Source organism: Diabrotica virgifera, chromosome 7 (assembly GCF_917563875.1).
Source record: "Diabrotica virgifera virgifera chromosome 7, PGI_DIABVI_V3a".
NCBI classification, from domain to species: domain Eukaryota; kingdom Metazoa; phylum Arthropoda; class Insecta; order Coleoptera; family Chrysomelidae; genus Diabrotica; species Diabrotica virgifera.
In genome coordinates this window covers 94548738-94574151 of record NC_065449.1, presented here as the reverse complement: position 1 = coordinate 94574151, position 25414 = coordinate 94548738, and the positions used below count along the sequence as shown (strand labels likewise).

Below are 25414 nucleotides of genomic sequence, written 5' to 3'. Positions count from 1 at the left end.
CCATAGGAGCGTTAAAAATGCTACAGTTGAATCCGGGAATCTTTATCCGTGCGTCATCATTTAAAACATACGAAATAAGTCGATGATAAGTCGGAAATTGAAATTTACTAAACGCAGCAGCAAGTCACTTACTGTCACTTGCTGTTGCGTTTAGTAAATTTCAATTTCCGACTTATCATCGACTTATTTCGTATGCTTTAAATGATGACGCACGTGTAAAGATTCCCGGACTCAACTATACTTTAAGGCACTAGTGGTTTAAAATTTTTAAGGCACTGCAGTTAAAAGTGAATTGTCAAATTGTGAAGCAGAATTCGCTTCGCTCATTCTGCAAACTTTCACATGCGTGCCATAAACGTGTACTTTTAACACTTATATCATAAATAACTATTAACGATTTATTCCACAATTCTGACACCATTTGTAACCTAAATTAAAGTCACGGTTCGAGTTATGTACACAGATTTACAATTTTGTGCAAAATTCCTCTTAGAAAACGGTGTATTATAAATACCAAGCGCGGCTCCTCCTTAGGGTCAATTGGTCAATGACCCCCCTAAAATAATCTCATAAAAATACCAATTTTATTAAAAATATCTTTTATCTAAAACTTCACTCTGAAATATAAAATTCTCTCTCAGCAGTCTGCATTGGCAAAACAAATATAATAGATATAATAACGTCGCGCCTCGCGCTATACACAAGCCCGTGGCTGGGCCGTATTTTAAATTGTCTATATACAGTTCTTATGGCTTATGGACAAATGCATGTAAAATAGAAAAGAGACGGCAGATAGCAATTTCGTGGGCGAGAGTGGGAGTGACCTTTCCGTCGTATACCTCTAGTAGAGTCGACGGCCTCACGTTTAGTTAGTTACCGTCTGCTGACCGCACTTCACGGCAGGTCTATATCGATCGCGGCGTATTTGCGTAATTTATTTTGTTTTGTTGGATTTTTTTGTGATTGTAACAAAAACAAGATGAGTGTTGTTGACGAAATAATTGCCTTAAAATCTGCTGGAACACTAAATTATGAACGGCGGCTTGAGAAAAAAGAAAGTGGTCGACCAAAACCAAACATGAATTTAAAACAAACAACAAAGGATAGGGGTAAGGACATTCAAAGATATTTTAAAGAATCAATGTACAATTTGTGTGATTGGATTTGTGGCTGCAGTGTGAGAAATGCATTTTTTTGCTATCCGTGTTTACTGTTTTCGAATGACGCTGTATGGGCGAAAAATGGAGTAACTGACATTAAGCATTTAAAAGTGAAAATTACAAAACATGCCTCTTCAACTACTCATATAAATTCATCAATGAGTTACGCAAGTTTAGGACGTGTTAACATAAGACAGCAACTTGATAGTGTATATCGTAAATCTGTGCATGACTTTAATGAATTGGTATCTAAAAATAGGTATATTTTAAACAAACTAATCGACTGTGTAAAATTTTGTGGAGTTTTCGAAATTGCATTGCGCGGTCATGACGAAAGTGACAGCTCCAATAATCGTGGAATTTTTCTGGGCCTTATCGATTTTGTTTCTGAACTGGATTTAATGTTTAAAGAACACATTGAAAAAAGTACAGTATTTAAAGGAACATCGAAAACAATTCAGAACGATATTTTAGAATCAATGTTAGCCATTGTGCATACTCATATCATGAAGGAGATTGGCCAGACAAATTTTGTGGCCATTCAAGTAGATGAGACCACAGACAGCTCCAATAAAACGCAGATGATTATCATATTGCGATATGTATTAACTGGTATTGTACATGAAAGATTTTGGAAATTTGTTAACCCCCTAGGTACTACAGCACAACATTTAACTAATGTAATATTGGAAGAACTTCAATTATTAAAAATTAATGAAGCACCTGAAAAATTGATTGCCCAAAGTTACGATGGTGCATCAGTCATGAGCGGTAAACTGGGAGGAGTACAAACAAAAATTAAAGAAATATACCCAAATGCACACTTCATTCACTGCTATGCCCATCAATTTAATCTTATCCTCCAAAAAGCGGCGAGTCAACACAAACCGATAAAAATATTTTTTGCAAATTTACCCGGATTTTCGTCCTTTTTCGGCCGATCTCCAAAACGTACGATGGTTCTGGATAGAGTGGTTAAAGTAAGGCTACCTAAAGCTGCGCCTACTCGATGGGCTTTCAATACAAAATGTGTTGAAATTGTATACACTTATAAAGATGATTTAAAATCTTGCTTAGAGGAAATTATTGATGAGGAGCAAGATGGTAACAATATAAATCAAGCAACTGGTTTAAAAAGACATTTGGAAGATGAGCATTTTTTATTTTGGTTAAATTTTTTCCATAAAATAATGCCCCATGTTGATATATTGTTTAAACAATTGCAAATGCGAGACATTGATGTTATATCTGTCAAAAATTGTATCCTGTCTTTTAACAACAATATCCAAATAATTAGAAATACTATTTTGGAATCAGAAGTACCAAGCACATCAACAGCAAAAAAAAGAAAAACTACTGCAGAGGATCCAAAGCGACGAACTGCACTTGAAATTTGTGATATTATTATATCTGAAATAAATCACAGGTTTAGTTTCAATGATCATCTCATGATTTCACAGTTATTCTACATAGAGAAATTTGAAGCATACACTACCAACTTTCCGCAAAATATTTTAAAAATGGTGACGGCTAATTATCCCACAGTGAATATTTCCAAACTAAAATCGGAACTTGAAGTCTTATATTGTCGTGAGGATTTTCGCAATAGTGCTGGTGCAGTAGCCATACTTCAGCTTTTTATTAACATGAATTTGTCTGAAACATTTTCTGAAGCAGTGAAGTTATTAAATATTTTGTGCACACTCCCTATGACAACCGTGGAAAGTGAGAGATGTTTTTCTACTTTAAAAAGAGTAAAAACATTCCTGCGTAATACGATGGGACAACCTAGACTTAGTGCCTTGTCTATGCTGAGCATCGAGAAAACGCTTGTCAAGAGCATTCCAAATTTCAATGAGAAGGTCATAGACTATTTTGCAGAACTAAAGGATAGAAGAATTGACTTAAAATATAAAAATATTTAAAGTAAGTTTCGTTTTAATAAATTTACAATTTATTATACTATAAATATTCCTATCTATATATCAGTCAATAACCTGTTCATACCATTTTTCCTATATTTTTTAAAAGATTTACTCTAAAAAAAGACAAATTTAATTTTCGGAAAACTAGGGTAAATAGTATTGAGTTTTATCTAAGTCTGTATTTTTTATCTAAAATATAAATGCTAAAAGATCTTTTAAATACTTTAAAAAATCAACAGTTTGAAGTTTTCAAACCAAAATGACCCCCCTGAAGATTGACCCACGAGCCGCCGCTGATAAATACAATGATGAGCGCACTAATAACCGGCAAAATAACGCAAAATATGGAAAACATATTAAGTTGTGAGATAAAAAGAGGTGAACCTAGTAGAGGTGTTAAATTTAGCGATAGTAACTTATAAATTGACATTATATTGATTGTTTCCCACCTTTAGACGTATCGGACGAGTTTAAGAAATGCCACTGTCACAGTGACAGTTTTAGTTGACATACTCCTCTGATACGTCTAAAGGGGGAAACAATCTATTAGTCCAGAAAGCCACTGCGCATCCGCTAGGAAAAATATTCCGATTCGGATTTTTTGCATAGGCTTACTCAAAAAGGACCCCTTTTAACAAATTTGCATGTTGCCAGGACCAAAAATGGGTCAAAAATTTTTGAAACGTTTTTTTTTTGTTTTTTTCTTAAAATTATTTTTTTTTGCATGGAACAAAGTTTTTTTTAGGTTTTTTTGGATCATTCCAAACAGAAAAGGTCTTTAGTGACTTTTCTCTAAAGTTGATAGTTTTTGACATATAAGCGATTAAAAATTGAAAAATTGCGAAATCGGTCATTTTTAACCTTCAAAAACTATGTGAAAAACTTAAAATTTAAATGTTGCCATGGTAGGTAGATATTCTTTAAACATCGATTGATGAAATCCCGAAGAGTTTTTTGCAATACAGTATTCAAAACTCCTTTGTATTTTAATTTCTAATCACGCGTGCGCGACACTATTTTTCACCGTTGCATGTGTATACAGTATGGTGCAAATGAAAGGAATAAATTCGTTATTTCGTAAACCGGCGACTTTAATAAATAACTCCCGAAACAGGTCGATTTTTATTTTTAAGTTATGTTATTGTGGCATATATGGTATACTAGTGACGTCATCCGTCTGGACGTGATGACGTAATCGATGATTTTTTTAAATGGGAGTAGGGGTCGTGTGGTAGCTCATTTGAAAGGTTCTTCAATTCTCTATTCAGTAATGTAAACATTATATAATTATTTATACAGGGTGTCCAAAACATTTTTATTAAATTAAATTATTTGACAAAAAAAGAAGTAGAAGGACACCCTGTATAAATAATTATAAGTGTTTATATTGCTGAATAGAGAATTGAAGAACCTTTCAAATGAGCTAGCACACGGCCCCTATTCTCATTTAAAAAATCATCGATTACGTCATCACGCCCAGATGGATGACGTCACTAGTATACCATATATGCCACAATATCATAACTTAAAAATAAAAATCGACCTGTTTCGGGAATTTTCCTTAAAGTCGCCGGTTTACGAAATAACGAATTTATTCCTTTCATTTGCACCATACTGTCGATGTCGGTGGAAAATAGCTTGATTAGCAATTAAAAAACAAAGGAGTTTTGAATATTGTATTGCAAAAAACTCTTCGGGATTTCATCAATCGATGTTTAAAGAATATCTACCTACCTTGGCAACATTCAAATTTTCAGTTTTTTACATAGTTTTTGAGGGTTAAAAATGGCCAATTTCGCAATTTTTCAATTTTTAATCGTTTATATGTCAAAAACTATCAACTTTAGAGAAATGTCACTAAAGACCTTTTCTGTTTGGAATGATCCAAAAAACCTAAGAAAAACTTTGTTCCATGCAAAAAAAAATAATTTTAGGAAAACAAAAAAAAAACGTTTAAAAAATTTTTGACCCACTTTTGGTCCTGGCAACATGCACATTTGTTAAAAGGGGTCCTTTTTGAGTAATATTGTGCAAAAAATCCGAATCGGAATATTTTTCCTAGCGGATGCGCAGTTGCTTTCTGGACTAAATATAATTCCAATTCATATGTTACTATCGCTAAATTTAACACCTCCACTAGTTTTATTTCTTTTTATCTCACAATTTAATATGTTTTCCATCTTTTGCGCTATTTTGCCGGTTATTAGCGCGCTCATCACTGTATACCTTTTACTAAGAGGAATTTTTTCATTCAATTTACTTGTAATTAATGGTATACTGCCAGCTACAGGAAATTCTTCCTTGTGGAAATATAATACACTTATTCTGTATTTTCCTTAAAATTTTTATTTTATATTTTTTATATCATTTTGTGATAAAGACAGGTGGTCGCGGTTGATAATCTGACTGTATTTAAATATTTCAATTTAAATGTGATTGTAGGTATTATTACTATTAATGAATATATTTATTTTCAGCACACTTCTGTATCTGAAATTTGTGATTCTGTGGGCCTTAGTAATAATGGCGGACTTCATATTGGAATTCCGTTTCGAATTCTTGTGGCCATTCTACTTACTCCTGCGTTCAGTGTACGACTCATTCAAATATCAAGGCTTGGCCTTTTCGATATTCTTTGTGTGTGTAGCGCTAACTTCAGACATGTTGTGCTACTTTTTCATACCTGTGAACTGGTTGTTCTTTCTGGCAAGTACTTATGTGTGGGTACAGTATGTCTGGCACACGGATAAAGGCATATGTGCTCCCACAATAGTGCTCTGGGTATTATTTGTTTATCTGGAGGCGGCTGTGAGACTTCGAGATATCAAGCATATGCCGGGCCATTTGGATCTCTGTAGGTAAGCCAACTTTAGAAATATATCTTATAACCGTTAATTTTGTGAATTGTGTGAGATTTCGTTCAGAGGGGGGTGGGGTATGGTTTAAAAATTTTGAAATTTCAGATTTTTTTTATTTTAAATAAATTAACTGAAAATGTCGGAGGAATGGAAAGGCAGTTTCTGTTTTTATTTGATTCAGAGTTGGACCACCATATCCAGATAGCTATTTCTGCATCTCATACGTCCTCGATGGAGCTATGCAGTAACAACTCTAAACCAAATATCAACAGCCTGCCTATTTAAGGGAAATCACCGCGAAGCAATGATTTCACCTTTGAGACGCAAAACAACGACATCTCTTGTAAAACGAGGAAGACGAAAAGCCCTAGATACAAAGTTTACTACAATTAAAACAATTAAAATAACTGAAATAAAAATAATAAACAATATTTTAGATCCAAGACTTTTCGTTAAGAAACTGCTTTCTGGCTGCATCTCGTATCTCTGGCTTTTACAATAACGTATGTCACTAAAGTTTTCGGAAAATTTTAGATTTAAAATTATTATTGGTAGGAAGCGTTGGATCAAGTTGCCATTGGAAACCAAAATTAGTAAACAACTTAAACAATGTCAGTTTTGACAAATACGGTTCGTTAAGATGTCGTACAAACTTAATATTCGTCAAAGTATTTATCGTTTAGTTGGACATGTACCAAAACGCAATATTGTAAGAATTTTTAGTGCTCAAAATATTTCTGTGTCAATGATTTACCAGACAATTAAAGAGTGCGAAAATGGTATACCATGTCTTAATTTGCCCAAAAGTGGAAGAGTTTTAACTCCTGCTCGAGAACAGAGATTAATTCAGAGTATGGAGAACCAATTAGGAAAATCTTTGCGAAATGTTGGCCGAAGATATAATGTTTCACGAATGACTGTAAGTAGAACAATTTCTAGAAATAATTTAAAACGATATAAAAGAAAAAAAGCTCCTAAGTACACACCAACCCAGTTAGAAAAAATTCCTAGATGTTGCCGTGCATTGAGACGCATCCATTTTCCTGGTAAAATTCTCATTATGGATGATGAAAAGTATTTTACTTTATCCAATTCCGAAATGAAGGACAACGACGGATTTTATACACGCAATGTACAAGATGCACCGGACGAAGTTAGGTTTGGTGTGCCATCTCAGAAGCTGGTGTTTCACAGCCGTTTGTTGGGCGTGTTCGCGGTGAAGCTCTCAATGCTGACATTTACATTGACAGGTGTCTTACAAAGCTTGTTCAATTTATAAATACTCATCACTCCAATGATGAAATTATATTTTGACCCGACTTAGCGTCATGCCATTACGCCAGGAGAACTAGATTGGTTAACTGCTCAAAATATAAATTTTGTTCCCAAGCGCGACAACCCTCCAAATGTGCCTCAAGCCAAGCGAGGCCTATAGAAGAGTTTTGGGCTGTTTTTAGTCGAATGGTGTATAATAATGGCTGGGAAGCCCAAAATGAAGATCAGCTAAGGCGAAGAATTTTGCAAAAATTTCGTGAGATCGATTTAGAAACAGTCCAAAGACTTATTGCACATGCAAGACCAAATTTACGTGCCATCAAAGATCACGGACCTCTTTCTGTTCTATAAAAATATATTATAAACCTTAAATGTGTAGACTTAATTTTTTGTATTTAGTTAATAAAATAAAATTAATTTACAATTAAAAAATACATATATATTTTTTCCGAAAACTTTAGTGACATACGTTATATTATAAGCACAGAGACGACGAATATAGAAGAAAGCAAATAAAGGACACGGTCTCGTATTTGCATTCTTTTCGTCTGGGAAAAGGGCCGAAAGACAGTTTCTGGTACTCAAATCTGAGTAAATATGAAAAAGAAAAAGGCAGTTTCTGTTTTTATTTGATTCAGAGTTGGATGACCATCTCCAGATAGCTATTTCTGCATCTCATGCGTCCTCGGTGGAGCTATGCAGTCACAACTCTAAACCAAATATCAACAGCCTGCCTATTTAAGGGAAATCACCGCGAAGCAATGATTCCACCTTTGTGACGCAAAACAGCGACATCTCTCCTAAAACGAGGAAGACGAAAAGCCCTAGATACAAAGTTTAGAATGTCAGATTTGTCGGAGCAAAATTACTGGCAATACAGCATGTTGAATATCTCTACCTTTGACGGCAGCGTGCTTGAGCGTAGTGAGAAGCGTTCAACAGCTATTCCCCTTCTCTTTTGTACTCCGATTCAAAAACATATTCCGGGTGCATCACTTTACTATATGACAGACAAAAATAAATTGAAAATAAAATTTGTCAAAACATTAAACGCGTTTTTCTCTAAACTGCTTTTTTCAAAGGAGGTGGATATTGTAACTCAAAAACTACTTAACGATGCGTCTGAAATTTTGCTTAGATCTTCTTTAGACATTTCGTGAGGTAACGCTGTCGAGATGTTTTTTGTTTAACAATAACAAATATGTTGATTTTCATTATTTTTTACAAAACAATTCGTTATTTTGACTTGAGTGATACCAAAAACTCAAAAATCGTTAAAACTAAAAAAATTCGACAGCGTTATGTCGAGAAACTCATAATGGTAGGGGAGCAAAGTATGCTAAATTTACAGTCACTCAAGCGTTATGGGGACCTATTGGGTTGCGATTATTAGGTCCTAAAACAAAAAAAGTTAAGTAAAATTTTCCACTTTAGTGGGGACTTTCTATTTTTTAATTTAATTTTCCATTTCCAACAATTGTTTTTTCCGATTACAGCGCCATCTATCCATAATTTGAAAAAATGTCTCGAATACAAGTTGCTTATTTTTACGTAAAGAATCCAAATCTGCAATAAAAATTTGGGGGTCCCGTTTAAGATTTTAAAGTAACCCCCACCCCGCCTCCGTGGGGGGTCGTGTTTGGTACCATTCGATAGATTTTTCAAAAACATTTTGAAAGTGTATTTTGCAGTTTTTCGATCTGATGTTCATTTTGCGAAATATCGCGGGGTTTGTATTTAAAATTTTTAATTTACCCCCACCCCTTTCCGTGGAGGGTCATGTTTAGTACCATTCGATAGATTTTTGAAAAATATTAAAGACGTATTTTTAGTTTTTCGATCTTACGTTCATTTCGCGAAATATTCGCTTTTTTTTGTGAAACTTTTGACTCGGCCATTTCCTTACGCCCCGCTCAAATCGTCAGATTTTTGAAATATACACTCTTTTGCATGTACTTAACTTACCTTATCTTAATCTGACAATTTCGAGTATTTTTAAAGATAGATTTTTTTCGGGCCCCCTTTAACGAACTTCCCTGTGTTAAGAGCCAATATATGGTAGAGGTACATCTGCAGGGTACCAGGTTTCTCCCCATATGATAATCTGACGCGCTCGAGTAACTGCAAAAATCCCTGCTTGGGCTCCCCTACCATAAGCTAATAAAATCTTTTTGAATTTATTGTTTCACATGATCCAATGACGAGTTCTGATGTCCACCACAAAATCTATTTTTTTTTTTGAGTTGTCTGTAAAACTTTGCCACCGTTGGCTTATTTTTCAAAATATTTTGCCTTAATTTTTTTTAATATTCTTTGAATTGTACTGAATATGTTTATTTAATTTAATAATAAAGTAATTGTACCATAGTTTCAAAATGTGCTCGAAATGTTGATTTCAAAACCATCCCCCCTCCCCTCAATTTAGAATTTTAATATTTTATCAGAATAATTTGTATCTAATATACATTGTAAATTCTTCTTTTGATGCCTGTTCGTTTCGAATATTGGCGATCATTCTGGCTATAATTATTTTATTAACTGATGCTTTAAATAAATAGATGATTTGTTGTTGTGGAGAACCATTTCCTCAGGTTTTTTAACCGTGATATTCTTCTTCTCCCAATTCCTTGCTTTCCGAGTTGTATGATAAAAGCATAAAAGGTAACATTAAAAAGAATTTAACAAAAGAATAAAGAACATCGGAGAACAGCTAGAAGATCCAGAGGAACTATGAAATGAATTTAAAAAACAAGTTAATGAAATCTCTACAACGAATGTTTATAGACGTAACTTAATCAAGAAAAATAAATGGATGTCAGACGACAGCTTGAAATAATGGAAAATCGTCGACTTATAAATCGAATGGAACAGAGTATAGACATCTACAGAAAAGAATTATTAATACGGAGATGAAATTAGCCAAAGAAAAATATATGAGAGAAAGGTGCGACAAAATGGAGGATGTGATATTCTAGGCACGACTTATTAAGGTGCACAAAAAAGTAAAAGAAATATGCAACATATTTAAAAACGAATTCCCTCTGTAAGTACTATACCTCGTTTTTTTAAATAGGAGGAGTGATTCAAATTTACTGCGCCATAATGCTTGTTTGTAATTGGTCCAACCACAGGCAAGTTTACACCACTAAATTATAAAAATTTGTCACTATTGACATTTATAAAATTTTGACACTAATGACATTTAAAATTCATAGGTTAATTAAGCGATATCGGCATTTTTTTGTGTTTTCTTTTTTTTCATATTTCTTTAATTTTTAGATTTTTAGTATACGTTTATTTAAAAAAAGAATGTGTGTGTACTTTGTAGGCACGTAAGAAGTTATACTTCTATTATATGATTCCAACGAAATTAATATGAACTTTAAACAGTTTATTTATATTTTATTTAAATATTAAACTAATTTTAATACTTACTACTTTCCAAAAATTTTTATTAAAACAATACTAAAAATTAAAAAAATAAAAGAATAAAACACACACAAACACATTGAAAAATGCCACAAAGAAATGATTTCTGAACAATAATTGTTGGCAAAAATTTTAACTAAATACGCATTTTCTGAAAAAAAAATTATATAACAAATATACTTACAACCATAAAATGTAAAAAAAAAATAAAAAAATAAAAGCTTGCATTGGGATTCGAACCCGCGTTTATTAGGGTGCTTGGGATTTGAAGTCGAAGCCTATACTCATTTAACCACTTACACGTACCTGTCATGTGCGAAGATAGGCCAACTGAACGTTTTACTGTTTGACAGTTCTGAATTTAATCAAATTAGTTTGATTTTTGTGGAATTAACATATTAAAATACAACAAAACAGAGTAAGAACACAATATATTAGATGAAGATTGGTAGAAATTTTGTTGGTAATCAATTTATGTAAATCAAAGCATTACCTACTAGAAAGTTACATACATTTTCCAAATAGGTAAGTACCTATGTAATTTTTTATTACAATACTGAAACATTTACAATAATTACGTACCTGTTGCTTTTAAAAACTATTTAAAAAGTCAGTACAATTATAAACTTGCTTTTTTCTCTGTCCTCACAACAATAAAAACTAATATACACAACATTTGTTTACCCATTACCGTCATATTGAACAATTTGTTGACAGGTCATTGTAATTACCCAATCAGACCCCGTATAACGTTTGAGCTGCGCTCAGGACCAAGACTTTTGATGAATTCGCGCACATATAAATTTACTCCCAACGCGCCTAAAGAAGTATAACTTTAAAAACAATTGTTTTTAGAACTTTTTAGCAACGTATTAGTATAATATATTATTTATGGATTACCATCGAAGACCGACATGATCAACCAAAAAAGAAGATGGATCTGGTTATTTCTTTAGTGACATTGGTGGGTGTGAATCTGTCGTTTAAGTTTACTCCTCGTATTTAAAAAATGAACCATAGTTGACAATAACAACAAAAATAATTGTAAATGAGAACAGTGGCGTCGGGCCGGGGGGGCACGGGGGGCACGTGCCCCCCCCCAACATTATGCAAAAAAAGAAAAAAATAATATAAATTATCTTTAAATTACGTATATGTATACACTAAAAGTTACGAATGAATAACTAATATAGATCCCCCGTTAGTCTATTTTTCTGTATGCATCTAATTTGATTCTGTGTGTGTAAAGTATGCGCGTGTTACAACTAAATTTACAAGTGCCGGTGAGCCGACTCTGGCCGGTTGCGCCCGAGCTGGAGCAGCCGATCGAACGCACCCGAGCCCAGCCGACGCCTGGCGGAGGGATATCATACCAGCTCAGTGCGCGTGTGTTGTGTTGTGTAGGTGGTCGCCACGTTTTATTCGTTCAATAAGCTTATTGTTACTGGCTGAGCTGCTATTGTTTGTGTAATTTTTGCGGATGTTCGTTTGTTATCATGTCTAAGAAACAGTCCTCTGTACTAACATTCTTTAAAAAACTTGGAAATTCAAGTGAAAGTGTAAATGAAGATAGACATTTAGCGGGAAGTAGCACTGGAGGTAGCGTTGGTGATGAATCGCCATCTTGTTTACGCCCAGATCGTGATGCTACATTCCAGGGCGAAAGTAGAGATCCTTCATTGGGAGTACAAAGTGCAGATATTGCAAAAGGAGCATTTCAGCCTGTTGATTGTTTTAAGGTAAGCAAGATTCAATCCAAATCGAGGCAGTTCAAAGAATCCTGGTACAGTGAATTTAATTGGGTCGAATATAGCCCCATTACAGACGCTGCATTTTGTTACCCATGCCGACTATTTTGTCAACATAAGTCTGGTCGCGGGGAGGAGTCATTCACTAAACTGGGCATGAACAATTGGAAGAAAGCTTTGGAAAAATTCAGGAAACATGAGAAGAGTGAAATGCATCAAAAATCTAAACAGTTTCTCAATGAGTATAGAAAAGCAGGAAGCACGGTAGCAGATTCGTTGTCCTCGGCACATACTAAAATGGTTGAGATGAATAGGAGGTATTTAAAATTCATAATTGAAAACATCCTATTCCTTGGAAAACAGAATCTTGCCTTAAGAGGACATGATGAGAGTACTGCTTCATTTAACAGGGGGAACTTTATAGAACTGCTAGAACTGAGATCTACTGAAATGGAGGAAGGAATCCAAACATTAATGAAATCCCCAGTCCATTCATACAAAAGTGCCCAGGTACAAAATGAGATAATAGATTGCATAAAAAGTGAAATGCTTCAACAAATTGTCCAAGAGGTGAGTGAGGCTTTGGCCTACTCAATTATTTGTGATGAAACTACGGATATTTCAACCCGTGAACAGCTTAGCATTTGCATTCGATACATTACTAAAATAGATGGACACATTAAAATCAATGAAAGGTTTTTGGGCTTCGTTGATGTGTCAGACACTACTGGTGAAAATTTACATCACACTATTAAACAGTATCTGCAGCAGTTGGGTATAAGCTTAAATAAAATGCACGGCCAGGCATATGATGGAGCTAGTAACATGAGCGGCAAATTCAAAGGTGTTGCCTCAAGGTTCCAAGAAGAAGAGCCTAAAGCTTTGTACACACACTGCCATGCCCACTTGCTTGATCTGGCTGTTCAGAGATTTTGTGAAGAAATAAGACAGCTTCGGAATTGCTTATCCATAGTAAATAACCTGTATAACTTAATTAATGCATCAGCTAACAGGTTTTCAATATTTGAATCAATATGTAAGCAAAGCGGAGAAACAAAAATGAAAAGACTGGTGAGCTTGTCTCGAACTAGATGGACAGTTCGACACAAAGCAATCCATGTAATTCTAGAGCAGCTCCCTGAAGTGTACGAAACTTTGGAAGTTATTGCAAACGATGTATCAAATCGTAAAATTGCAGCCGAAGCTGATGGTCTAGCCAAACAAATCAGCACATTTGAATTTGTATTCAGTTTAAAACTATTGCACAGCGTTTTGAGTCAGACTGATATACTCTCCAAAGAACTGCAGAGTGAATCTCTTGACATTTCTAAGGTTTTTGCAAAAGTTGAATCAGTCATTGACTGTTTAAAACTGGACAGAAATGATGATGGCTTTATTCAGATGTGGAATGAGTCAGAAGAACAGTGTAACAAATATGGTATGAAAGGTTTGTCAGTTGAAAGGCCTTCACTACCACGCAAACGGAAGATTCCGAAAAAACTTGAAGCTAGTAGTAGCTCTTCAGATGCTGCATTTCATCAATCACCTGAACAGATGTTCAAGACTGACATTTACTTTGCTGCTTTAGACACAGTAATTGTAAACTTGCAATCTCGTTTTTCCAAGAACGATTATGATAAAATCAACTGCATTGCCCAGTTACTATTTAATTGGACCGAAATTGACAACAACGCTGTTATGGCAATCCAAAAGTTTTATAACTTGTCTTTAAGTTTCTCTGCACATCTTAAGTTTTTTCACTGTTATGCAAAGAACAATTTTGTCAAAACAGACAAAGCAACCACAAGAGTAACGTTCCAAGAGTTGGCTGATTTTTTTATTGAGAATGATCTTCAAGCCAGTGCACCAGATGTTTGGCAGCTACTAGAAATATCACTTTCGTGGCCTATCACAACAGCAAGCGCAGAAAGATCGTTTTCTACACTACGAAGGCTAAAGACATTTCTTCGAAGCACCATGACAGAAGACCGCTTAAGTGGGCTTGCCCTGATGTCTATTGAGCAAGAATTGACGTCTGAATACATGAAAGATAAAAAACTAGATCTGTTAGTTGATAGATTTTCAAATCTAGCCGATAGGAGGCTAATGCTTCATTAGAACTAACGAAAATTGGTTCGTTGAAAACCATTACTGTAGTTCTGTTCACCTTAAAACTTTGTCTTGTACACAAATTTGTTTTTGTGTTATAAATGTCCATGCAGTTATGTCTAGAATAGAATAAACTTGTATATTTTGAAATTGAGTCTTTTTACAATCCATCAATATAGTAAAAATTGATTAAAACCAATGTTTAACAAAAATACACATATACTTTACTTTAGTTCTTAAGTGGTAGTTTTCAAAAAAGTTTCCACGGGACCACCACTCCCCCCCCCCCCGTAGACCCCGTGCCCCCCCAAATTATTAGGTCACGCTACGCCTATGAATGAGAACGAAATAAGAAGACAATGGTTGCTGTATATATCAGAGTTGTTGTGAAGATGACAGAAATAATATTACCGAATTCTACCAAAATTGTATTAACGGCCCAGAAATGATCAAATCTGAGGTAGAACACGCTATAAAAATGCTAAAATTAGGAAAGCTTGTGATCCAGGTGATACACCAACTGAGTTGCTGAAGCTAATAGATGAAGATAACATAAAAGTAGCACTAAAACTACTTAATGCATTACACTGGAGTGATTACCACAGACTGGCTAAACTCCAACTTTGTCGCAATACACAAGAAACAATACTAAATGCCCAGAATATCGATTGATTAGCCTAATGAGTCACACTCTTAAGATATTTCTATACTGCGTTCCACGGTCACCTTTCAGTACAGACTCTTATGAAGAACAGTGTTGCCAAGAGATATTAATATTTGTATTAAATAAATTTTAAAGTATTTTTATACCTCACTTGGTCTATTAAATTTGTCATTATGTATGAGAAATCTTGTAAGCTGTCAAAGCAAAGGGAGTTTAGCTCGGTGATAGCGCGTTCGACCGGAGATCGAGAGGTCCCTGGTTCGAATCCGTGTGTTATCTAACTTTTTTTTATTTTTAGTATTGTTTTAATAAAAATTTTTGGAAAGTAGTAAGTAAAAATTAGTTTAATCTTTAAACACAAATAACCTGTTGAAAGTATATTTATTTCGTTGAAATCATATAATAGAATTATAACTTCTTACGTACGTACAAAGTACACGTGTTAAAAAGTACATTTTTAAGGCACTCATGTGAATTGCAGAATTCGCTTCGCTCATTCTGCAAACTTTCACATGCGTGCCTTAAAATTGTTCTTTTAACACTTATATCATAAATAACTATTAAATATAATATTAATCACAGGGTAATTATAATTAATATTCAAATGATATATCTTTAATAAAACCCACAGATTTTCAAATCAAGATGTTTTGGACTTCTGGAATATTCTATTTAGACGGACTTAAAGTTCGTCTGCTTAAAACCGGCAACACTGAGCTGCAAGGTTCCCTAATAAGTTTTATATTGGGATATGCTGCCCACACTGCAAAGTGACTGCGGAACGCAGAATAAGAATACTTCACAACAGAATTAGACACAAATGCGAAGAGGATCTCGAAGATACCCAATTTGGTTTTAGAAATGCTATGGGAACTAGGGGGGCATTCTTTGCCCTAAATATACTATTGTAAAAACGCCGTGATAAAAAAATATGTATTTGCGTGCTTGGTGACTTCGAAAAGGCATTCGATAAAGTCCAACATGTAAAATTAATGCAGATGCTAAAAAATATAGGAATAGATGACAAAGATATTCGTGTCATTAAAAATCTGTACTGGAATCAAACTGCTATCGTAAAAATTGGAGATAACTACAGCGACGCAATCTCCATATAACTCAGGAGTCAGACAAGATTGCATTTTGTCCCCAGCATTATTCAATGTTTACTCGGACCAGTTATTTAAAAAGGCACTTGAGAAACAGCTATATAGAATAAAAATCAAAGGAGACCTATTTAATGTAACACGCGGACGATACAATAGGGAACTTGCACATAAAAATATTTTTGCATAAAATTGTTAATTTATGTTTAAAAATGATAAATTCAAAATATTACGTCTTAACAATTAATAGTGTACGTACAACTACTGATTATAATTCCGCGCCCGAAATTACCGTTTCAAACAACTTTAAAAGCGCGCGCTTGGGTCTGACGTCACCAACCATGATATTTACCACTGTTCTCGTTTGGCTACTGCCTAGTGCCAGACGTGCACTCTGCAGATAATATCTTGTAAAGATTTTCATGCATTCATAATATTATTTTTAATTTAGGGAAATACATTTTTATTTTACAACATAGGTATCTCAAATGCCCAATTTATATTATAAAGTTTGAACAAAATTAAATACCTACATTAATATCATATTTCTTAAAAAATGTAAGTACATAGATACTACTAAAAAATTACTTATAAAAAGAAAAAGAAAGAATGTTTTATTATAATATATAAATATATATTTAGTTTAAAATATGAATTTCATTCTCACATAAAGAAATAAAAAATATTTTATGGATGAAACTTTATTTTATCAAACTTTTATTCCATTTATTTTTAATAATTATCAGATCCAAATAGATGTGGGAAAATATTTACACTCCAAAAGTCTTGTGCTATACTAATCAAACTGTCGATAAGATCTACGTCCTATTCTATCCAAATATAAGTAAATTTTGAGTTATTTTTAAAGTGTGTATCTGGTACACAAAATCAACACTTTTTTTTAAATAGAAACATTATTTGCAACTGTACTTTTGCATTGTACATTGTAACATTGGTTATTTGGTTGTCTATTGGTTATTAAATGTTCCAAATATATGTACTTCTGGTCGTAATATTTTGTAATAAACAAAACTAAAACCTATAATTTATAAATATTTTAAATTCATAACAAAGAAGAAAGAAAATAAAAATAACTTAAAAATAAACAAAACTTTTAGTAATAAAAGTCAGAGTAACTAAAAACTATTGTTATAAACAATTTAAACGTGTTTATTAATAATACTTATAATAGGTACCTACTTATTTGCCTTCTCGCATTTCTCCAATAGAATAACTTTCACTGCTTTTTATAAAATTTGCCACCATGTAGAAATCAACTACTGTAGATTGTCAGATTAACTTTTTGAAAAACCCTAGTCAGTCATATTATACATTTAAAAACACTACTTTATAAAGTAGCACTCAAAATGATCAATTTCAGTTTGAAACTAAATATACTCATTATGGAACTGTACAAGAACACAAATACCTTGGAATTTCCAATAAAATAATATGATTAAAATGGAATTAATACAATCCCCAAAACAACCTTTTTTTGAACTTTTATTTACAATCAACTTCTACATGAGATTTTTAAGTAAATGTGAATGAATTTGTAAATAATTTCGAAATATCCTAGCGGCTTTGTTGTCGACTCATAGAAATCTAGCAGGTAGACGTGAGTCGTGACGTCAGACCCGTTTACGCGCCTCTGAAGAAATTTGAATTTTATAGCTTTTTCAATGTCTCGTAATAAGCCTATGGGTTAACAATATTTGTTTTTTTTTGCATGCATGCGTTTTATGATCATGTTACCTTATATTTTTTAATATTATTTTAATATTTAAAAATATATGCAAGTTTCCTATTAGAAAATATCGAAGGTCTCCAAATTCTGCTTGATCGTATTCACAAAGTAGGAGAGGAAATGGGCATTAAAATAGACTCAAATAAAACCGATTTTTTAATCTTTGGTCGTAACCCACATCCAGATGCAGAGCTTCAGTTAAATGGAGTCCAAGTTGAAAAAGTTCATAAAATTACACATATTTGGGAATTGTCATAACGGACCAACTAGATCAGTGCTTCCCAACGTGGGGCTCACGCCCCACAAGGGGGCAATTCGATTGTTAAGGGGAGCAATTCGAAAATTGACTCTACACGAGTTTAATCCTTTCGCTACAGGCCATTTAAATGTAATGCTAGGTTTCCGTACCAAAAACGAAAAAAACAAATTCTTAAATCATTAGATAAATAGAATATCAACTAAATCTTTGGCGTCCTCAAGTAAACTTAAAATTTTGAAAAGGGAACAACAATAAAGTCTCTATTTACTGCCAATAATTCAACTTAATAATCGTGTTCTTGAAGATAGTTCTCAAATTTCTTTATTAATTGTTTAAACAGCAAAAAATCATACTGTAGAAGAGATATTCTTGAAAAATATGACAAATATGTAAAAGCTGTGCAACTCAGTAACAATATTGTTAGCAGAAAATAGACGAAATGAGTGAAGAATTTCTTGGAAACAGGAATATTGTCAGTGAAAATGGATGAATCAACTTTAAGAGACATTGAGGCAGTATTGATAACTTACGTAAGATATAATACCTACTGATAAGTAAAGGCAGTTTGTTGAAAAATTGTTTTTCTGTAAAAAACTAGGAAGCACCACTAATTTAAAAGACATAATAAGCTAAAAAACGGCTTGATATCATTGACATACCAATAAAAAATATAACATCTTGTACTGCAGATGGTGCTCCTAATATGATGTGATGAGCTAGAAAAATGGATGCTTAAAATTGATGAAAGGTGCGAATTGTGCATTGTGTTATCAATAAGGAAAACTTGGCAGCAAAAAAATCTTGCCTGTTCTAAATGAAGTGCTGCATCCAGTAATAAAGTGTGTTAATACTATTAAAACTAATGCAAATTTGAGCGTCTCTTAAAGCTATTTAGTGACGAACAAAATGAAGACCCCATAAGACTTTTACTTCATACTGAAGTAAAATGGCTACATAATATGCTTGAAAAGATTTGTGGGACTGTTTGATACTTTTTGAAAAAGTTTCAACAGTTTCAGTGACTCCAAAAATGTGAAGTAACTATTACCTCTTTACTAGTTATTGCCAATCAGGGCCGGCGATAACGGGCCTGCAAGGGATGCACTGCAGGCGGGCGCCCCTGTTTGGGGGGCGCCAAAATGATCTTTTTGCCTGTTGGTGTTACACAAAATAACTGAATTAAAAAACTCGAAGGGCGCCCGTGCAAGTTCTGCAGGCGGGCACTTTATACCCTAACGACGGGACTGTTGTCAATCATCTGATATAAAACAAATTTATTTTGATGGATGATGCAGCTAACGTTAGAGAATTTGCCTGATATATCATATGTGCAGTATCAAGAAGAACTCACAAAATTGCAAAATAATCAGGGGCGTCATTTGATAGGGGGCAGGGGGGCATTTGCCCCCCTCCTGACCCTGAAAATTACTGAAATTTACAAAAAATAGATCAATTAAGTATTATGTTTGCATATAAATGTATTGTATATATAATGCTTGCCCCCCCTATCAAAATTTCAAATGACGCTCCTGAAAATAATGCGTCAGGTAAAATTGTATTTAATGAAAAAAAAGCAGGAAACAGAAATCAAATTTCCAAATTCAACCAACTGTGCAAGAAAACTATTGCTACCATTTCCATCATCATATTTAGCAGAATGTGAATTTAGTGCTGTAAATGATTTTCTAGTAAAAAAATAATTTTTTAATATTACATAGGAGGGGGGTGCATAAGAATTTTAGAAAGGCTGAGGGGGTACATGGCCCTAAAAGGTTGGGAAACACTGAACTAGATCAACTAGATATAGATATAAAACGCAGAATAGCAGTGACTAAAATTACTTTTATGAAAATGAAGACATTTCTTTGCAATATGCATCTCAGTTTAGAACTAAGAGAAAGAATGGTTAATTGCTATATTTGGTCTGTACTTTTATATGGAGCACAAGTGTGAGTAAAAATATCAAGCATGCACAAAATTGAAGCATTCGAAATATTAATTCAGAGACGCATGCTGAAGATACCTTGGACAGCAATAAAAACTAATGAGGAAGTAATAAGGAGGGTGACAAAGATAGAGAATTGTTAACGACTGTTAAACACCGGAAAACGTCTTATCTGGGACGTATAGTGGTGAATACTACAACTGATCCTTAAAGTCAAAATAAAAACCGTAGAAGTGTAGAAAGAAAACAAGAAGATGCAGTGTACAATTATATTATTATGGTTTCAAAATTTTAGTCACTGGTAGATCCTTATACAAAACACGTGTAACATTCTGAGGAATATGATAGTGGAGAGCATTCAAAATAAACCCCTTTGTTCAAATTTTTCGGTAGGATAGAGAATAGGTAAAAATACACATATGTAATTTCAAAAGTTATGCATCATTTAAAAAGTATGGTCATTTTCAGAGTTGATTTTTTCGTAAACAGATTAACGCATTTCGCTATTTTGTTTATTATTTTAGATTTTTCTGTGGTATTTACACAGTTGGGCAAAGGTTTACTCAAACTTCTTTTTTGAACTTATACCGGGTGGAAGAAAAAAAATGTTTTTGTTATGTTAAGTTTCAGACATCCTGTAGGGAGGACGAGGTATAAGTAAGGGTATACATCGAAATGGTATTGTAGTCTTATGTTTTGTAAACATTTTGTTGTTTTAATGTCCCTGACTAGTCCAGAAAGCCACTGCGCATCCGCTAGGTAAAATATTCTAATTCGGATTTTTTGCACAATCTTACTCAAAAAAGACTCCTTTTAACAAATTTGCATGTTGCCAGGACCAAAAGGTGGTCAAAAATTTTTTAAACGTTTTTTTTTTGTTTTTTTCCTAAAATTATTTTTTTTGCATGGAAAAAAGTTTTTTTAGTTTTTTTGGATCAATCCAAACAGAAAAGGTCTTTAGTGACTTTTCTCTAAAAATTATAGTTTTTGACATATAAGCGATTAAAAATTGCAAAATCGGCCATTTTTAACCCTCAAAAACTATGTGAAAAACTGAAAATTTGAATGTTGCCAAGGTAGGTAGATATTCTTTAAACATCGATTGATGAAATCCCGAAGAGTTTTTTGCAATACATTATTCAAAACTCCTTTGTTTTTTAATTGCTAATCAAGCGTGCGCGACACTATTTTCCACCGACAGTATGGTGCAAATGAAAGGAGTAAATTCGTTACTTCGTAAACCGGCGACTTTAAGGAAAAATCCCGAAACAGGTCGATTTTTATTTTTAAGTTACGATATTGTGGCATATATGGTATACTAGTGACGTCATCCATCTGGACGTGATGACGTAATCGATGATTTTTTTAAATGAGAATAGGGGTCGTGTGCTAGCTTATTTGAAAGGTTCTTCAATTCTCTATTCAGTGATATAAACATTTACATAATTATTTATACACGGTGTCCAAAAAATTTTTATTAAATTAAATTATTTGACAAAAAAAGAAGTAGAAGGACACCCTGTATAAATAATTATGTAAATGTTTACATTACTGAATAGAAAATTGAAGAACCTTTCAAATGAGCTACCACACGACCCCTATTCTCATTTAAAAAAATCATCGATTACGTCATCACGCCCAGACGGATGACGTCACTAGTATACGATATACGCCAGAATATCATAACTTAAAAATAAAAATCGACCTGTTTCGCGATTTTTCCTTAAAGTCGCCGGTTTACGAAATAGCGAATTTATTCCTTTCATTTGCACCATACTGTCGGTGGAAAATAGTGTCGCGCACGCTTGATTACCAATTAAAAAACAAAGGAGTTTTGAATATTGTATTGAAAAAAACTCTTCGGGATTTCATCAATCGATGTTTAAAGAATATCTACCTACCTTGGCAACATTCAAATTTTCAGTTTTTCGCATAGTTCTTGAGGGTTAAAAATGGCCGATTTCACAATTTTTCAATTTTTAATCGCTTATGTGCCAAAAACTATCATTTTTAGAGAAAAGTCACTAAAGGCCTTTTCTGTTTGGAATGATCCAAAAAACCTAAAAAAAACTTTTTTCCATGCAAAAAAAATAATTTTAGGAAAAAAACAAAATAAAAACGTTTAAAAAATTTTTGACCACCTTTTGGTACTGGCAACATGCAAATTTGTTAAAAGGAGTCCTTTTTGAGTAAGATTGTGCAAAAAATCCGAATTAGAATATTTTCCCTAGCGGATGCGCAGTGGCTTTCTAGACTAGATATTTTTAGAAAGAAACAAAATATACGCTTTTATTCTTTAACATGACGTGTTTTAACTGAAACAAAACTAAATTAACAATAAAAAAACAGTTAACAATTCTTGAAATTAATGTTTATACGAGTATACGGCATCGCTTTTATGATAAATGGACTGTTCCATTTTCTATGAAATTAAAATATAGTCGGTTCGCTATAAACTCGACACAACTGGCTAGTGATTTTAGTAGGTAATTTTTTTGTTTTTTGCGAATTTTGCCAAAATTGGCAAAATTACTAATTATTTAGTAATTATTAACTAATTAGTAATCATTTTTTTTGCCCAATTGGCAAAATTATTGACTAAAATCACTAGCCAGTTGTGTCTGAGTAGTCTAAGTTTAGCGAACCGACAGTATATGAAATCTAACGTGCTATGTACTAATAAGAGTATAAGTCATAAAAAAGATTTTTCGGAATTCTTCTACATTTTGAATTATATAATTAATAAGGATTTACCAAAGTAGAAAGTAAAATAGTTAATTACTAATTTATTAATCATATTTCGTCACCATTTTCATATTTACTTGTAATAGTTATTTCATCAGTGGTAAAAAAGGCTTTGAAAAGTCCTAATACAAAATTTTCATTTTTGACTTATACTCTTAATACATAGCACTCTAGAAATAATATTGTTTGGTATAAAAAATTATGGTCTGATATGTGCAATTACATACAATTTTTCTAATGAAAAAAAATATTTGAAGATTTTTCTCAAATTATGGATACCAACAATATTTTCATTTATAACTCTTTTATTTTTGATTTGACGAAGAATAGTTATTCTTCATAAAAAGCTCTTCATCTTCATTCAATTTTTTACGAGGTATATAAAAAATATGAATTTCGATCAATTGCACATTAAAACATAATTATTAATTCTAAACTACTTTTCATAATAGCAATTTTCCATATTATGAATTAAAATACGTAAATAAACGAAGCTTTCGTTATGATAATGCTCGCATTTTCAGATTGTTTTTAATCAAATTGCAAAATTCAATATTTTTGGCCCGGACAATTTTTTTGTAGGTTTTTTGGACCATTCTGGATAAAAAAGGTCTCTTATAATTTTTCTCTAAAGTTGATCGTTTTCGAGTTATAAGCAATTTAAAATTAAAAAAACGAAAAATGGCGATTTTCAAGGCTTAATAACTCGGTTAAAAGTTATTATTATGAAAGTCAGAAAGTGACTAAATCAAAGTTTAATGCCCCCCCTACAAGATCCCAAAGAAATTTTTGTCATTATTTTATTACTAAGCTGTTATTTTTAAGTAATAATATTGAGCGCCATGCACGTGGTAGACGGCCGTAAATGTGAGTGCAAGTAAGATGCACAACTGGACTGCCGGAGTGGCATCTCTCTCGCACTCAGCATTTACGGCCGGCTACCACGTGCACGTCGCTCAATATTATTACTTAAAAATAACAGCTTAGTAATAAAATAATGACAAAAATGTCTTCGGGATCTTGTAGGGGGGGCATTAAACTTTGATTTAGTCACTTTCTGACTTTCATAATAATAACTTTTAACCGAGTTATTAAGCCTTGAAAATCGCCATTTTTCGTTTTTTTTTTCAATTTTAGATTGCTTATAACTCGAAAACGATCAACTTTAGAGAAAATTTATAAGAGACCTTTTTTATCCAGAATGGTCCAAAAAACCTACAAAAAAATTGTCCGTCCAAAAATATTGATTTTTGCAATTTGATTAAAAAAAATTGTTAAAAAAAATTTGGCCCACTTTTCACGTGGGCGACTTCTTGAACCTTATTCTGGGATATCTCACGGATGTAATTATGCAAAAAAATCTCATGGGAATATTTTTCCCAATGAACCCGCCGTTTTCGCCTTGTCTAATTGAAGAATGGAATAAACAGCATTTTCATTTTGTTCATAAACAACATTTTTTTCTATTATAACTGTGGTCTGTTTTTAAACCAAGAGAAGTAATTCTTTACCGCCCTGTAATGCTTGTTTGTAATTGGTCCAACCTCAGGCAAGTTTACTCCACTGTTATGAAATTTTGACATTAATGACATTTAGATATAAATTTTGACACTAATGACATTTCATAGGTTAATTAAGTTATATCGGCAATTTTTTGTGTTTTCTGCGTTATTCCTTAAATTTTTAGATTTTTAGTCTACTTTTATATAGAAAACAGTTGTTTTTAGAACTCTTTAACGACGTATTAGTATAATATAATATTATGGATGGATTACCGCCGAAGGCTGACATGATCAACCAAAAAAGAAGATGTATTTGGTGACTTTTCTAGTGACTTTTTGGGTGTGAATCTGTCTTTATGGTTTACTCCTCTTGGTTTAAAACAAGCCATAACATGAAATGTCATAATTTTCCACCTTTTGTCAGTTGCTGAAACGTTACATTTTATCCCAAGGGGTAAAATTCATTTCTCTCCCTCCTGCGGACGTCAATTTTTGAAGGTATACTTCTTTAGGCGCGATTGAGAGTAAAATTTCATAATACTGCGCGCATGCGCACTCAGACAGTATGGCGTTTAGTTGCTAAATCTTTCAAGTTATATATAAATATATCAGTGCAAGAAAAGGTGTAAAAAGAATATATTAGTGTTTTTAGTAAATATATTTATTATAATTTTTGTTTCTTTGGATTTGTCTTCCTCAGGAGTAAGATGAGTATTATTAAAACATTTTATTGTATATTTACTTCACCTTGTCTGTTTGTTACCGTGAATTGTCATTAGGTACGTCCGAACCGATACAGACAGAGTCCTCGTAGCGTATTTGGTATAGCATTCGGCTAGAGATCGAGAGGTCTTGAGTTCGAATCCGGAGCAATCCTATACTTTTTTTTATTTTTTTGAAAGCGGTAAGCACAAAATTAGTTTGGTGTTTAAAAATATTAAAACA

At 33.1% G+C, this 25414-nt stretch overlaps 1 protein-coding gene across 1 annotated transcript in view; it reads left to right on the top strand.

The window, feature by feature from the left end:
• Positions 1-25414, top strand: part of LOC114327513 (macoilin) — a 144738-nt gene that overhangs the window by 34251 nt on the left and 85073 nt on the right. The window contains exon 2 of the mRNA XM_028276153.2: positions 5563-5943. Coding sequence (XP_028131954.1) covers positions 5563-5943 — 381 coding nt within the window. The remainder of the gene's footprint in view (positions 1-5562; positions 5944-25414) is intronic.